The sequence below is a fragment of the Lathamus discolor genome, chromosome 6, assembly GCF_037157495.1.
Source record: "Lathamus discolor isolate bLatDis1 chromosome 6, bLatDis1.hap1, whole genome shotgun sequence".
NCBI lineage: Eukaryota > Metazoa > Chordata > Aves > Psittaciformes > Psittacidae > Lathamus > Lathamus discolor.
In genome coordinates this window covers 48825243-48841920 of record NC_088889.1, presented here as the reverse complement: position 1 = coordinate 48841920, position 16678 = coordinate 48825243, and the positions used below count along the sequence as shown (strand labels likewise).

The 16678-nt window shown below is 40.0% G+C and overlaps 1 protein-coding gene across 3 annotated transcripts in view; it reads right to left on the bottom strand.

Annotated features, from left to right (window-relative positions):
- Positions 1–222: 222 nt before the first annotated feature.
- The window catches only part of ZFYVE26 (zinc finger FYVE-type containing 26), a 50098-nt gene continuing 33642 nt past the window's right edge, over positions 223–16678 (bottom strand). For 2 of the 3 annotated variants that reach the window (XM_065686709.1, XM_065686710.1), the window contains exons 30-42: positions 15192–15220; positions 12753–12847; positions 12445–12665; positions 11651–11798; positions 10392–10601; positions 9371–9586; positions 7645–7842; positions 7121–7323; positions 6100–6241; positions 5493–5552; positions 3974–4156; positions 3546–3590; positions 223–2655 (exon numbers count right to left, since the gene is read on the bottom strand). In XM_065686709.1, the coding sequence (XP_065542781.1) occupies positions 2446–2655; positions 3546–3590; positions 3974–4156; positions 5493–5552; positions 6100–6241; positions 7121–7323; positions 7645–7842; positions 9371–9586; positions 10392–10601; positions 11651–11798; positions 12445–12665; positions 12753–12847; positions 15192–15220 (1960 nt within the window). In that variant the 3' untranslated portion in view covers positions 223–2445. The remainder of the gene's footprint in view (positions 2656–3545; positions 3591–3973; positions 4157–5492; positions 5553–6099; positions 6242–7120; positions 7324–7644; positions 7843–9370; positions 9587–10391; positions 10602–11650; positions 11799–12444; positions 12666–12752; positions 12848–15191; positions 15221–16678) is intronic. The other variant, XM_065686711.1, reaches the window with a different exon arrangement.

Sequence of the window (16678 nt, the reverse complement as noted above, 5' to 3'; positions counted from 1 at the left end):
CTGGTTTCTGAAAGTACACATATGGGGCCGAGCTAGCTACTGGGAGGGCTTCTAAAGATGCGGTATTCCATTTGATCTAAATGTTGCGAACACTGAGGCAGAGAGATTTTGCATGACAGAACAATTCTTCCCCTTCAAATTACTCCGCTAAGCACAGCCAAAACAAAATACAGATCTAGAAAAGAAATCCACAGGTTATGCTGAGATAAAAAACAGCAGATATGTGAACAGTCATAATATTTTATTCTCTTTTTTCATTGTAAACAAAACTTGGTCATTAATAGAGAAGTTCTTATTATCTGGCAGTACTCAATCCCTTTTTGATGCTCAAAAATTCAAAGCCCCTTGTTAATTGCACTAGTTGTGACACAAGGCAGTTAGTCAGGATCAAAATTCCAGTTCTGCTGGTAGGAGAAAGATCTCTAGATTCCAAGTTAGGAAAATCATATTACAACAAATGCTATATAAAGTGCATGAGGTACAGTGCAAAGAGGTCAGCAGGAAAGGCAGGTACAGAACTGACTGGTCTGCATGACAAACCCCACTCTCTGTGCTCTACAGAGCTGAAGGAACACTAGCAAAGTGCTAGGCATTGCACCAATGCTGATCTGGATACCACAAACAATAAAACCTCTGCATAATTGGAGATTTGGAAATGACTGAAGAGATGGATAGTGCCAGGCTTTAGCAATAGCCTAACGACTGTAATCTGAAAGAAAGCTAGGTCAGCCTGGTCAAGAAACAAAAGCTTTCATTAGTACTGCTCACTAATGAGATAACGCAAATCTGTGGTCAGGAGATTCTGAATGCTAACTGTGGTCATTTCCAACCGCTTTGCTCAGAGACATTTCTAGTCCTGCTCTAGTGAGCAAAGCACCTCCAAGAGAGGTGTCTGCATCAGTGGGGTGCTGCTCATGGAACACTAAAGAGGTGCTGGCCAAGTTCTTTCTGAACCCATGGAAGTCCATTCTGTCACTACAGTGAGCTTGGGGATAGTGCAAAACTTTATTTGACAGTTATGTGTTTATGTGACAGTTTATGTACTGTAACTATTTATAGTTATATTACACTTCAGAAACCTGCTGTTTCTTCTTTTGTTAAAAAGTTTAGTTTACTTCCAAAGTGAACTAGTTTTCCTACTTCTTGTGCTGAAGTACATGTAAACAGCAAGCACAAACTCTTGTTGAGTACCTTGCTTTGTTCTGTTTCTTCCGGAAGGTCCTACTACTGTCTACCATTCTCATGTCCCAGTCACAGTTGCAAAGAAGCAGCTGCTTTTTTCAGCATCCTTGAACACAGCCATTACACAAAGATTCCTGCTTTTTCATAAATCTGAGTTAACCTAACACTTCCAGAGCAAAGCCTGTCAATATAGTCTATACAGTATGTCAAGTTAATAAAAATTTAGTCTGGTGTTCAATTGTACCTGACAGCGACAGAGTTTTCTGGTAAGAAACAAATAAATCCCTGTGTGACAGGGATACAGATGGCCTGTTGAATTCTGCCACAGCTTGCTTTATCTGTATTTTCTCCTATACCTGATGAAAAACTGTGGAAGTTTACTGGCAACTGTTTAGTGATAAAGCTGCATTGCAACAGTTTATTTGACATTATTATAGCAAAGAAAGAGGTGCATGATTTTTCAACTATTTTTAAGTAGTATTTTCCCTTTGTACTCCCTTTACAGGATATGCCCTTTGTAGCTTCATTCATCTAATAAGGGCTCAAGTACCATATGTATGGCATACATCAGACAGTGTGACTGGTGAGTAGAAACCTGCCATGAAGAACCGCTTCCTACCTTTTCAAGAGAACTAAAGAAACTGGGCACACTGTACTAGTGGGAAGGGAGAGGAAAAAAAAGGGGAAGAAAAAACCCCACAAAAACTAGCAATGGTTTGTAGAGAGGCTTAAACAAAATCTCTGCATTTCAGTCTGTAAAAGAGGATGTCTCCAATCTCAAAAAAGCTTACAGGAAACCCATAATCATAGAAGTTTTATACTCCAGGCTACACTGAGTTGATGAGATTTTACTGTCCTCTCTATTTAGGATTTCTGGATTAAAAATAAAAAATACGTAATTAAGTTCAGTGCCTTAAAAAAAAAAAAAAAAAAAAAAAGGCCCAAACCCCAACACCACCTCCTCCCTCCCAACCCAGAAAGAGAAATACTCACCTAAATTCTTGCTTGTTCACTTTGAAACTGCCCCCTTATTCCCCCCAAAAAAGATAGCCAAAAAACACCCTGAGGTAGTGACTGTTTGTCAAAATACAGGACTGGCACTTGTAATTTAGTTCCCTTCCTTCCACCTGCACATTAGCAGCATCCATTTGCCACCAACATCAGTCAAGATATTTCCATGTTACCAAGAGAATGCTGAGCCACATGCCTTTAAGCCATCTTGAAGCCTTGCCTCTCTGTATGGTGGTGAACGTCAATTACTTCTTACTTCCTAGTGCCCTGGGGAAGCCGATTTCTGTTTTTGGGCTGGTGTGCCAGGAGCCACTGGGTACAGATGGCCTTCACAATGTCATCTCTGCTGCTCTCAGCTAGCTGTCGCACATGTTGCACTAGCTGCACTGCTCTGGTCTTTTCCTGCCTCACAGAGACAAGGTAGGCAGAACGCAACTTGTTGCACATCACATAGGCCTGGATCTGAAGCAGAAGAGGCAATCAGAACTAGGTTAAGAAAGCTGTAGTAAACTAACAGCATAAGGTTCAACAACATTTACTGGAAATACATAGTTCAAAAGCATGTTGTACAAGGTAGTAGCAGCTTATTATGAAGTGGAATATGGCATGGATCAGATCCCAGTGTAAAAGGCGGATAGACAGCTGTATTTTATTGTTGTGGAAACCCTTTTTACTGTATCACCATGTAATTAAGAGCCAGGGATCCTATTTTGTGCATGAATTAACATGCCCTCATAGTGAGTTTGTCAGGTGGAGCAGGCCAGAGGACAGTCACAAACCTCAAGATTTTATTCCCAGCTAGGCCGCACAGGATCTACAACAAGCCACAAACGCTGAGCCACAGCCTCTTCCTCTATAAACATGCACCTGCAGTTCACAAATTTATCTGTGACTCTCCAGAGGCTCGGTTGGCTGGTATGAAAGCTAACAAAGAAACAAAGTAGTTTAACCCTTGCTTCCTCTAAGAAAAGAAGTATATCAGAATTTGAGAAGTTTTATTATTTAACTCTTGATCACAATAGAAATAGTATACTCCTGAAACAGTAAGCTGAAATGGTCATCTTGGAGGTATGTTGATCCTTGTTAGCTGTCTGCCATTACTAAAAACTTACACTGGCACCTGAGACATGTGGATAACAACACCACAAACTTTCATCTCACAGCTCTACAATCACAAACACCACAGCCCTGAGGAATTCACTGTGGTTTTTACAATCTAGGAAGTGACCTTCAAATCTTTGGCTTGAATGAGGATAAGGGAGAAGATGGTAAAAGAGAACACGTAGGCTACAGACCACGACTGGGCTGTTTAGCCCTTGCTAAAGGAGCTCCTCTGTTGTACTTTTACTTACCTTGTTTTCATCACTGTCCATATCCTGAATCAGATTATCAAGATCCTGTAAGCCAAAGAAGGGAAAAAGTGTTCACATTTAGAGTGACTATGATTTGCAAATCTTCAACCCATCAAGCACCAAAACCCTGCATAAAGGAAGGGCAGTTGAGATCACAGCCAGATGGTTACGTTGTCCCAACTGCAAGGGCTGCAGATGTCAAAAATGCAGACAAAGTCTAATTCCTCCCTTTACCATAGACATGGCATAACTTGCATAAGGCAAACCACACGCTCCCAAATTTAAACAATGCACGTAGTACAGATCCAGGAGATAAGAAGGACTCACTAATAGAGCAGCACTGAATGGTTTCCCTATAGCCTTTATTGTAGTGTAGCCTCCACTGTACCCATTTTATTTCAAAAGGGACACAATGCATGAAGAATTACCTCAGCAGGAATGTTCTTGAACTCATTTAGACAGTTCAGGATAATGTTATCCCCATCGTTTTTTGCTGCAACTCCAGACTCATTGACACACTTGAGGAGCTGCCGAATCTCACTGTACTTCTGCTGCTTCACCAGCTGCTTGGCCACTTTGCTGTACACTTCTGTAGCCTCCAGCTGGAAGTCCTAGGGGTAGTTGGAACATCAAAGCAACACATTAAATGTTTTCAGTAGGTTTTTGCACAGTGCATCTGTACAGCTGAGACAATCTCTCTTAAAGACAATATCACACCATGCTACAGAATATCAAAGCTGTTGTGGGGGCCTCTGATTTGAAAGTCACCCTTGCTCAGGACTGGCTCAAAGGTTTCCTGTAATCAGACTGGTAACACTCAGTTTTGCTCAAGAACAAGAGCACTGTTCCCACCTCCTTTCCAGGGGTAGCAAAATAATGATTTTTTTTTTTTTTACCTCTAGCAAAAGCTCTTTCCTAGGTCCCTCCCCACCTCTCCCTCACTTAGCAAGCTCCCACTATATTCTTCCAGCCACTCCACCAGCAGCCCACCCTTCATGTGCCCTTAGAAACAGAAGGCAACTGACCATCATACACCTCCCATATGAAGGAAGAGATGATAAAGCTGTAGACTGATCCTGCCATGAATAAGGCAAGAAAATAAAGAAAAAAAAAAAAAAAGAAGCAGAATCAATGCCAGACAGCTGGATGTGCTGCTCCAATTTTAATGGGGGGTAGTGGCTGCTGTTGCTGCCAAGAAGTGCTGTTTTTCTAAGGCTCTCCATCTCGCTACAAACAGGCATTCTGCCTTGTACATTCTGACCCAAAAATGGGAGCAGAACCGGCCATATCCACAAATACTCTTTCAGTGTGCCATCTCTGTCCAGAAGTGGCCCTGCTATACCCTCTGTCCCAGCTAACTGCACTGCTTGAAGCAGTATCTTTTAGCAGCTCCTAACATGGATGAGAAACACACAGAAAAGTCTGGAGCCTCATGAGCTGTGATTACTAATGGGCACCTCAACTTCTACCCAGACAAGAGGAAGGAGAGGACCCCCTAAGAGACTCTCCAGGTAATTAGTTTTGCAGTCAGCCAGGAGAATATAGTACAGAGACAGCCCTGGACTTACTTTATTCATTGTGTCATTGCATAGCTATCATGAACTGCAGAGAGCTACCAAGTCAGAGGTCTCCACTCACAGCAGTGATTGTGGTTTGCCAGAGTTAAGTCACTGAACAAGGTATACAGCAATGGAAAACATATATTAAGTTCCACTGTAGGACCCAATTAGTTCACAAATGTCCCACTGAAGCAGGATTTTCATTTTCTTACCAAGCTTCCAAGTACATGGATATTTAAGACCTGAACTGGTGACTTTTCTCACAAGAAGTTTTTCTTTTGGGGGATTAAACAGATATTATGCAAAAAAAATCTTTTGCTTAAGCAATTTTTGCTTGCAGGAGTTACATTTATAATAGCAGTGCTTGTTTTATCAAGTTTTTCCATACCTGAAGGACTCTAAATGCAATCCCAAAACCTTCTTCAATGTTCTTGCCTTCCAACATGACCTGAAAAGAGAGGCAGAGACAATTTTGGGTATGCACACTCCTTTTTCATTATACAGTTAAATAATAATGCATTTCCAGATTCTGCCCAAGGCAGAGGACAAAAGTCAATGCAATACTTCAGAGAACAGCACCACCCCAATAAGTAGAGCAAATATAGGGTCTACTGTCACACAGTGATTTCCTGTGGGACACTGGGAAAGTTACAGATGGAGCCAAGATGAAGTTAAGGGTTAGAATAAACAGCAGTATTTGCCTTGCTTCAAAACACAGTAGGTTGCATAATCAAAAGGCATGTTACTATTAGTATTTGGGATCATCTGCCTCTGAAAATTTGAACTTTGAGGAGAGTAGCTCCAAGTTCTCACATGTTCTCTGCTACTTTGAGGAAAACATTGAATTTTTCATAAATGCATACATTAACAAGTTGCATACATTAACAAGTAACCTACTCATGAAAAACCGAAAGGCTGCTCCAGTGTTTCACTGTGTATATCAAGTTAGTATTGTTGATGAAAAATAGAGCTGTGTTTGAAACAGCAGGAAGTACCTTGCAAGCAACATCCATTTTCATGTTATTGTTTCCAAAGAGTGTGGGCAAGGAGGAACCTGTCATTTGAGAGGTTCCTGAGCTCTCACATCTATGCAGGAACTTTGTTACTTCCATCTGCAGATCAACTGTATTGATGTGCCTAAGACAGAGGAAAAATTCAGAATTTATTTTGACATAGAAGTAAGTTCACACAAATAATAACTGACACCTTCCCTTTCTTGAACACATTTCAAAATCAGACATCTTCCCAAGGAATTATTATTTTAGATACTTTTTGACTTTGTCTTTAGTGCAGCCAAGGCTGCAGCACTGAGCTCCTTTCAGATCTGTGCACTTATCATGCACCACAAGCTGAGCACTTGTTCATATTATTTCAAAGGAAGCCAGAGAATCTGGATTCCAAATAAGTATCTACTCCCTCTTTTCCACCTCATCATGCACACTTCCCCCACCTTTAAGTTAGTGTCTAGCCTAAAAAAAAGGAAACAAACAAGCCCCTAAGAAAAACAGGGTACAAATCCCCAAGTACAAGAGATATCTGGCTAAATTTACACTTCAAGTTTTGAATACAGGGATTTAGTTATGTCTGGCACCTATAAATTGTGCATGGTTGAATGTTGTGAGTTAACCCTGGTAAGCAGCTAAGCACCAAGAGACTGCTTGCATTGAGGAGGGTTTGTTTGGGTTTTGGGGTTTTTTGGGTTTTTTGTTTTGTTTTTTTTTAATTAAAGGAAGGTAGATGATGCACAGACTGATGTTTTTAGTAGAAACAATTGCTCATCTCCTGGGTTGTTGGAGGAAAAGGTAACAGGAATCCTGTAACTGCAACTACATAAAAGTCAGATTTGGGTCAAGCACAGCTAGCATGTGTTGGCTAAATCCAACTTAAACACAAACACTAAAACAAAAAACAAACAAAAACCAACACCCCCCTAAATAAAAAAATTCATGTCCTAAAAACCCCCACAAAAGCCTGAATTTCCCCTTTAATGTGACTTAGCTTCTTGTTTATTGATACCTTGACACATCTGTAGCAGACATTTTCTTCCGAAATGTGCATGCCATTTTTTTCCTTCCTGCATTTCTTGAGACCTCCTGCAGATAGACTTTGAGATGGTCCTTGATCTTTAGAAGCCATGTCTGTTTGCCTCCCAGTTCAGTGTAAGACTTTGCTCCATGAGTGAAAAATCTAATGCAGGTCATGGCAGCACGAACATGATCCTAGAAGGAATATACTGAACACTAAGGTGGACCAAAGTACACCACCTTCACTAATTGCTGTCTGTAGTTAAGTGCTCAAACAAAGCAGGCAATGTCCTGTTTTCATTAAAACAGCAGTTAAAGCTACTGCAATGTGCCAGATCCATGACAAACACATAGCAGACAGGCTTCAGTCAGGCTCAGCCCTTCCTTCCCATTTCTTAGCATTGGAAAGCAGCAAAAATATACCTGTCCATCATGCAGATTTACACCAAAGTTAATAACGAAGTCTGACAGTATCCAACATTTCACTGAAAGAGATGGCACTGACCCTCATCTTACCTTCATGAACTGTTGCAGTTCATACAGAATATGGTAGTAGTTCTTTCTCTGCAAGTATTTGCAGGCTGCAATCAAGTAGACTCCCCAGCTCTCCAACCCTGGATCAATGGTTTCCAGCAAGTTCTCCAACATATGCAGTTTTCCACTTTCATAACTTGGAATGAAGATCCCTTCAATGAACACTTCTGACGGGGATTCCTACGCATCAGAAACATAGCCCAAAAGCAAAGCCACTGGTGGCTTGTTGATTTTCCTTGCATAACATAAAGCAGTGATAAATGACAGAGATCATAAAAGTACTAAATAATTTCAGTTTGGCAGGGATCTCCAGAGGTCATTTTGTTCAAACCCCCCACTCAAAGAATGGCTTCCAAGTTAGGTCATGCTGCTCTGGGCCTGTCAAGTTCTGCGCATGATAATATGGCAATTTAGTAGCCTTCTGTCTGTTACCCTTTTACTATGTCTTACCCTTTTACTGTGCACATCTGAGATAAGCCTGGATCTATCTTCTGTACAATCACCCACTTGGAAGCTGAGAACAGCACAAAGGTCTTCTTTTGCCCTTCCTTCTTCAAGCTGGAAAAAACTAGCTCTATCACTCTCCTCAGATATCATGTGCCTCAGGCCCCTAGCCGCTTTGGTGGCCCCCCATTAGATTTGCCTCCACTCTGACAATGTCTAGTTTGTACTAGGGAACCCAGAATTGGGCAGTTCAGATGAAACCTCACAAGTACTGAGCTGACGAGATATTTACTATGGTCTCACAAATGCAGGCTCACACTGCGGTTACTATGGAAAGAAGCATGTGTCACAACATGTCTTTAAAATGTTTATGCAGGCCATAATATGGGTTGTTGTTTTTTTTTTTTTTTTTAAATCTAAGCATAAGATACAAGCTACAAATCTTGTGTGCATAAAATGCTTCCAGACATCCAACCACAAAATGTTTCTTCAGAAGCCTAGTACCTGACTGCTTTAAGGTAGCAGATCTTCCTGTCTAGTTTGCATGATCACTACCAGTCTCCTTGTCCAGAAGAAGCATGCTTAATTAATGAGAACCTTGTTGGAATAATTTCTAGGTTTAATTGTAACGGAACTGTTGTCTCCAGAGATTCTTAAGCCCTTCTATATTATGCAGTTTTCTTAAGGGAGAACTGGAAACCACTTTTTGGCTTCCTTAGATTCCTGTCCTCTGGGACATGACTGTCTATTCCCTTGTATTCCTACTGGTTACAGAAGTGCAGACGTTGGTGTCTGATTCAACAAACAATACTGAGAGGCAGAACCACTGTGACAGAGTGAAAGGTTTAGTGTTATCAGCATGCTGGAATTCAGAGTTTTCCTCCTCTTTTCTGAACTGTATGACAATAATCCCAGGTTTTCAGCTTTGCAGAAAAAAAGACCAAAAGACCAAGAACTGCTGATGTGTACCTCTATTAAAAAAATCTCACAATAAACCCCAAACAAAGCAAACACTTGCTCCTCTGTAGAAGCCACTGAGAGAGAGATTAAACATAAGATGTTCAGACCAAAGATAATTTTTCCTGTCACTGAATTCTTGCCAGTCCCTGGATAGTGCATGTAACATTTAGGACCTCCGGAAACTCCTGTGCAGAGAACCACCCAGAATGCTGCATGGTGCTCATTACTGTCTTAGACTGGCCTTCAAACCCTCTTAGCTACTTTTCAAATTTCAATATAGGTGATGGCAAATCAGATTACCCACCTTATTTAACAAGTGAAGCAGTGCTTCTCTCATACAGTCATGCCTCATGTAAAAGCTTATTATTGCCAGATTAGTGCCATAACTATGTAAATAGAACAAGCACTCTTGATAGTAGCTGTTGTGCTGAATCTTCCCCTCACACATCATCTCCAGAGACAGACTTCTCGTTCTCAGTGTTGCTTCAAGATCCCTCAACGTGGCAAAGTAATCATCATCCTGCCATTAAAGCACAGAATCAATGATAGTTAATGAGTAAAACTTTCTTTTCAGTTAGATCTTGTCACTTGGCCTTGAAGCATTCTGTTGTTTTAAAAATAGGTATTGCTTTAGAAGGGCAAAAAATCCCGTAAATGCTTTTTATAAACACTAGATTGGAACTCTGCTACAAACAGAGGTACTGTGTGTTGCTGTACCTAGCATGGCTAGCTAGGTATGGGACAGACAGGAGGCTTATTTAAACACGATTCCACTGTCAACAGCTACTTCAATAAATAGTTCAACCAGGCTTTTTTATTCTCCTAAAATACATACTACTAAGAGGTCTTTCATAATTATGATTCTGCAGTTACTTAGTACTAAAAGTAATTTTTGGTACCTAATTAGAACTTCCAGAACTAATTCCAAAACACATAATAAACAGTGTTTAAGAACAGTTGGAAAGCATTTGTAATTTCTCCCCTGAATTCCTGCAAAGCTGTCAGTTTCAGTACAAAAATGGCATCACCACAGTATCACAACATATTTTTGGAATTGAGTTTATTTTCCACAAGATTGTAGTAATAACACATTAACCACGCAGCTTCTTTCCCCTCCACCAAGCATGATCTGATTCTCAGCCACCAATTCACTGTGAAGAAACAGCCAAAATATTTATCAACAATACTCAGTCTGCAATCTGTAGTCATGACAAAAGAAGGACAAAAACATAACACACCTGATATGCATTGTTTTAAGATGTGTATTAAACATCACTTGGCTTTGGTGTAGCTCTTCAGAGCAGACAGAACAGAAAGACTCTTACCGCAATGAGTATGGGCTTCACTGTGGACTCCAGGTACTGTATCACATCCTGGACCAGCCTTGAACCATGGTTTAGCTGGTTTAGATCCATAGGTGGTTTTAAACATCGGTTAAACTTCTCTCTGGCTGAACTTAAATTTCCGGCTTTAAGGCAAGCCATGCCCCAGGCATGCCATGCTCCACCTGGATCCAACCCAGATTTTGTAGAAACCTAAATTAAAAATTGTTTGTTATTATTGCAAAACAGTACCAGCAGTACCAGAAAACAGTAAAACTGGCTTATCACACAGTCTGCGATTGTGACCTTTAAGTCCCCAGAGCATGTCCCATTAAAACCTGACCAAAACATGAGAAAACCCGTGCTGGTTATCTCTATATTACTGGCACAAAATACCAACTACCAAAACACCTGTGATCTCCAAATGTAGAAGTACTTTCTATTGTACAAATTGAGGCAATGATTTATACAGGAAATTTCAGTTCAGCATTTTTAAAACTCAGGACATTTTTACATCTGCTTTTCTAAAGCAGATTTTTACAGAGCAGAATTCATCAGGTTTGTAGCTTAAGAAAAAAAAAGCAACAGAAGATGCTTCATGAACTGCCAGCTAATTTTTTATTTCAGGTAACTCTGCTGATCAGATTTATTCCTGGTTTTCTTTAGTGGACCAGCACCCTTTAAGCATGAACTGTTTGTATTCAAATAGGTCATCTATTCCTACTGTTTATTACCCCTTACAAATCCTAATCCAGTTTGCAGTATCATAATCCTGTGTTTAACAAAGTGCAAAGCAATAAAACAGAGGCTTACAAAATCCTAGGAGCAGGAGGAAAACAGAAGATGATAGGAACACAAGATGAACTCCAACAGACAGATTTGCTACCGTCGCCGATTTCAAAGTAAACGCTTGGGCAAGGTGCCTTACTATTGCCTCAGCCCTTCTACTGGATGCAAGATTCCTCTATTTAATGACTTCCTTGCAGTTACTGAATTCCAGTTTTAATTGTCCTGGGAAACAAGGTCCCTACCCTTCCTTTCAGCAGCCTGCTCCACAGTGGAAGACTCAGTATTTTTTTTCCAGTGCTCATGAAATAATTTCTTCCTTGTTTAAAAGCTTAATCCCATTTTGCAACTCTTTAGATGTTTTATATTTAGATATTGTCCATTTCACACATCATATCCGTCTGAACTCAAGAGGGAGAAAAATGAGAGCCACTAAAGAAGCATTATTAACACTGACATCCCTCCACTGTCATTACCTCTATAGCTAGTTGATAGTACTCTGCTTCCAGAAGCTGATTTCTTAATCTTGTTACTGCTGCAGGGAGGAGAATCTGATCCAAAGATGGTATTGGATGGTAGGCAGCAGCAACCAAAATATTCAACACATCCACTTTGCTGATGTAGCTAGGAGAAAACAAAGAGATTAAGCAAATACATATGCTGTCACTATCATCATACACTGAAAGAACTTTATGTCAAAGACAACTCTTAAAGCAGCAGTTCCTAGTCACCAGTATAGCAGCTCTCTATCCATCACACTATCCTATTCAGACTATTTTTTACTTTTTTTTTTGTTATTGCCATATTCAGTAGAATACTGGCAGAGGCTGATTGCAGACACCAACTGTGTTACCAAATCAAACTAGCATGTGTGAAATGTATATATTACACCCACCACCTCAAGCTCTGTAGGACACAACCTGAGGGAAGTGCAAAATGCTCATTCTCAAGATGCACAGGTTTAAAATCCTATATTCAAATAAAAATTGAAAGCAGACATAAAATATCAGAAGTAAAATATTTATCCCAGTTTTTGTGGATTGCTTCTACCTACTCTGATAATTTTCCTCAGTAAATATTGTGTAGTCATATTACTTGAATTTCTACTATTTTACCTCTTACATTATTCTTAAATTATTAACTCCTCTTCTTGTTTAAAACATCCATAGTACAATAACAAAACAAGCCTCCCACCCTCCAACTCCTCAGTAAAAAGGATAATGGTCTTGACAATACCTCAATACACTCTAGTGAACATCTGATAAATCACCTGTCACAGAGAGCTAGGTCCTGGCTCCTTCCAGCTTTTACAAACATCATTTTGGCACTGAAAAGCAATTGTTTCATGATATCCATAAGCAGACCAGCATCCACCTCAGGGTTAGTGAGCCCTTGGGACAACTTGCAGCAGTGCTCTATCAGCTGGTGGCCACAAACTATGCTGTCACTGTGCAGGCTAAGGATGGCAATACACAAGGAAGAGCTGGGAGCCTGACAATTCAAGGAAAGACAGATAAACATGGGTGCTGAGGTAGTTCACAAGCAAAGTGCTTATATTCAACTTTCTCCAGACCTCACCTGTTCATAATAAAATTCACTGCGTACAATTTCATTCTCCTCTTCATTCAGGGAAAAAATCCATTCAAGCTCAGTTGCTTTGGGTATTCGCATCACTGTGGAATAGTCATTATTAGAAGTTTCTACAGCCAACCCCCACCCCATTCCCAGGTAGAATCATCATACAATGAGACTGGCTAAAGACACATAATGCAGAGTATTTCTACACTCTTGTAAAACAATCATGTAGTCCTCTCACTGCACCATTTTCTGCCAGTATCAGATGTCCAGCATGCAGATTACAGAAACATTTCCATTCCTCAGAAGGCTGCCAAATTGTACTTAAACTCATTCTCACTGTTACCAATACCCTGTCATGAAAAACTGGCTCCAGTAATGTACCTTCAAATGATTATCCAACCCTTATCCTACAGGACATCAAGCACAGCAACCTTCCCTCTTTACCCTTCCCTCAGGCAAGTTATTAAATATTTCTGAGCAGGAGGGAAGTAGAAATTTGAGAGCTGTGGGTTACAGCTAAAAAGGGAAACTGAAGAACCAGCTATAAAAGAAAAAGTACACTGATTTCACTGCCTATATCGTCTTTTCAGAATCTGGGTTATTTCAACATGTGGTCTAGCAGCTTTAAGACAAAAGATTGTGAGAAAATGAGTTAACCCCTTCTGTTTTTTTTTTTCTCCATAAAATAGTATTGAAGACAATTTTGACCAAATGATTCAAGAAATTTAATTTTTGTGAAAAGTCTTTTTCTTTCCTTCAAACTAAGGAAATTTGTGTTTTGAAATTATATAACACATATTATTTTGTAATTATTATAACACAGAATAGCTACAAATCAAATATTGTCTGTCATTTGAGTGCAGCTGAGAATGCACAAGCTCTCTGATGCTTGAGTTTGATTGTGGTTCCTGGCAGAAAAACAATGGCCAATATCACAATGCTAAGACATTGAGAATAATGCTAATTTGCTACTCTTCCCCTGATCAACTCTTCCTTCTTCTTGGAAAAAACTTAAAAAGTCTCAAAATTCACTGTTCTAGATTTCACAGAAGGACTGTCAGGGTCTTGAATAACTCTAAAACTGTAGGGTAAACAACAAAAAATAAAATGCTGGCTTTAAATTTAACTGGAAACTGGAATAACTAGAATAAAGCAGGCTTGGAAACATTCGATACACCTGCTTCACAGTGTCATCAGAAAAATCGGAAAAGCAGAATAAAATACTTTCCCTCTTAAATCTGAGGATTTTGATACTGTTCATATTCACTCCTACTGAATGAATCATATAGGCCCAGTGATGCACAGCAATGCTGCAGGCAGAAAGATCTAACCAGAAGCAGCAGCACAGAAGCCGCATTTCAGCTGTTTCAGTCTTGTAACAAAGGTAGCAGTAAAGCAAACTTCTGTCAACAGCAGAAAAAAAAAAACCCAACTCAAACAGCCCATCATAATTAAAAAGGAACAAGTAAGGAAAAATACTTATTTGCTTTGTAGCACAAATGCATATTTAGCACTATATTTCACATTACTGCTATAAGCACTTCCAATAACTATGGAATTTCTGCCAGAATTTCATGTCAGTGTACGAAAATTTTGCAGAATCATCTCAAACACCAGACTGAAAACAAACAGTAAATAGTTTCTACAGAAAAATGGCAAAGAAAATGTTAACTAAATTTTATTATTTTTCCTGAATGGATGTGGAAATTGAGGCACTGAAGTGAAATTATTAGTCCATACTCACACAACCAACAAAGGAGAGGGAACTCAGGATACCACCAGACCCATGAGAGGGGCCTCATCCTATGCTACCCCCAGCCAGCATGGGGTATCAAACCCCACAGCACACTGCAGTGGTACTGAGTTGCACTATCATGGTTTGTAAAAAGAGGATCACTCAGCACAGCTCTGTAGTGGGTTAATTCCTACTCACACCACAGCCTCTCACTGGCTGTTTGTAGTATGTAAAGTGCATTCTCCAACTGTTGTTTTTCAGTTCCTTCCTTTAATCCCCATTCAGCACATTCAATATTGGCTCAGACATTTCTCCTAAATCTCGATTTCTGTTCACAGAAGTTTGGAATGCTCAGTTTCAGCCTGCTCATATAAAGAACATTACTGGTATTCTGTAACTGAGGTTTTTATCACCCTTTAGCTGCAACTAGATGCATTACCTTCCTATCTCCTATGTTCCTACCCCGGGCAGTGTTCAAGGCCAGGCTATACAGAACCTTGGGCAACATGATCTAGTCTGATGTGTCCCTGCCCATGGCAGGGGGGTTGGAACTAAATGAACTTAAGGTCCTTTCCAACCCAAACCGTTCTATGATTCTGTGATTCTATGATCTCTGTCTCCAGCTTCGTATCTCTAACTCTGTTGCTCATCAGGCACTTTAAAAAAATATATAAACTGAAGTTTAATGTTACCCCACTCCTTACCTTCTACTTGGTCCTGATCTTCTTTTCTGCTGTAATAAAATGACAGAAAAAAACATTATGCCTACTCCAGCACACTGAGGAAAACAGTTTTAAAAGAGACATGAATATGACTAGCCTTCTCAGAACACTGTCGTGTAAAAATCTAACCTCTCTCCCTCCCTGCCCTGACTCACTGCCCTGCCCCTAACCCCTAGTATCTGGAAATACCCTTCCTCTGCACTGTTGCATTTCAACTACACTAAGTAATTAGTTCTTAAAACCTTCATTAGGAACAGTACTGTTGCACACATCGTAAAAAAAGCAGACACCAAGAACAAGAGCTTCCCAGTACCAATATTTCAGAAGAAAAAGGAAGGTTTTGGCATCCAGATTGCTGTCTTTCAGATTTAATTAGTTTTGATATACAAACCCAGAAACTTAAACAATAAAAACATGACAAATGGCATTCATAGAATCATAGAATAGTTAGGGTTGGAAAGGACCTCAAGATCATCTAGTTCCAACCCCCCTGCCATGGGCAAGGACACCTCACACTAAACCATCCCACACAAGGCTTCATCCAACCTGGCCTTGAACACCGCCAGGGATGGAGCACTCACAACCTCCCTGGGCAACCGATTCCAGTGTCTCACCACCCTAACAGTAAAGAATTTCCTCCTTATATCCAATTTAAACTTCCCCTGTTTAAGTTTTAACCTGTTACCCCTTGTCCTGTAGGCTCTGCTGACCTAATCTGGCAAAGTAAGTAACCATTCTGATGCAAACTGGTTTAACTAGAGGTGACTGATTTTTTTCAGAGGTTCCTTCTCAGATCTGCACAGTACTGATCTTTTCACAGCGAGCCTGCCAGTACTGCCATAGTGGAATACTGCTATCTGCAGGCTTGCTAGGAAAAGAGGAAATGCAGCTGAAAGTGCAACTGAAACAGAGTTTTACACTCTGTGACCCAGACAGCAGGATCAGCAGGCTTGACAGGATCACAGAGAGTAAGTCACTCTTTTCAGCTGCATTTTTCACCAGCTGGCTTAACATACACACAATGAATTACAGCTTAAAACAACCACATAATGAAAATCTGTCATCACAGCTGTTCCTTTTACTAAAGGCAGTTTCAAAGCCTATCTAATAATGAACTTGTATTTGAATCTGCAAGGGTTCAAGAAGTCATAATCAAGGGATTATGGAATAACATTAACCAGTGATATTTTCAACACAGCTAGTCAACATGTGATGTTAATCCAGGAGCCAAGTAAACTGCAAGAAAATCTGTCACACTGTAGTACTTTGTATTGAGTGTGTTTTGCATCAAAGCATTCAATTCTCAGGTTAATGATCAATTGATGCGTAAAGAATTAAAGATTTTGTTGCCTGGCTCCCCATTGTTCTTTCTAACGTGAAAAGTTAGCTGAATCATAATGAACATCCCTACACCTATCAAACCTGAAAACTCCAGCCGCTGGAGGCCAAAAAGTTAAAGTAACTTACTA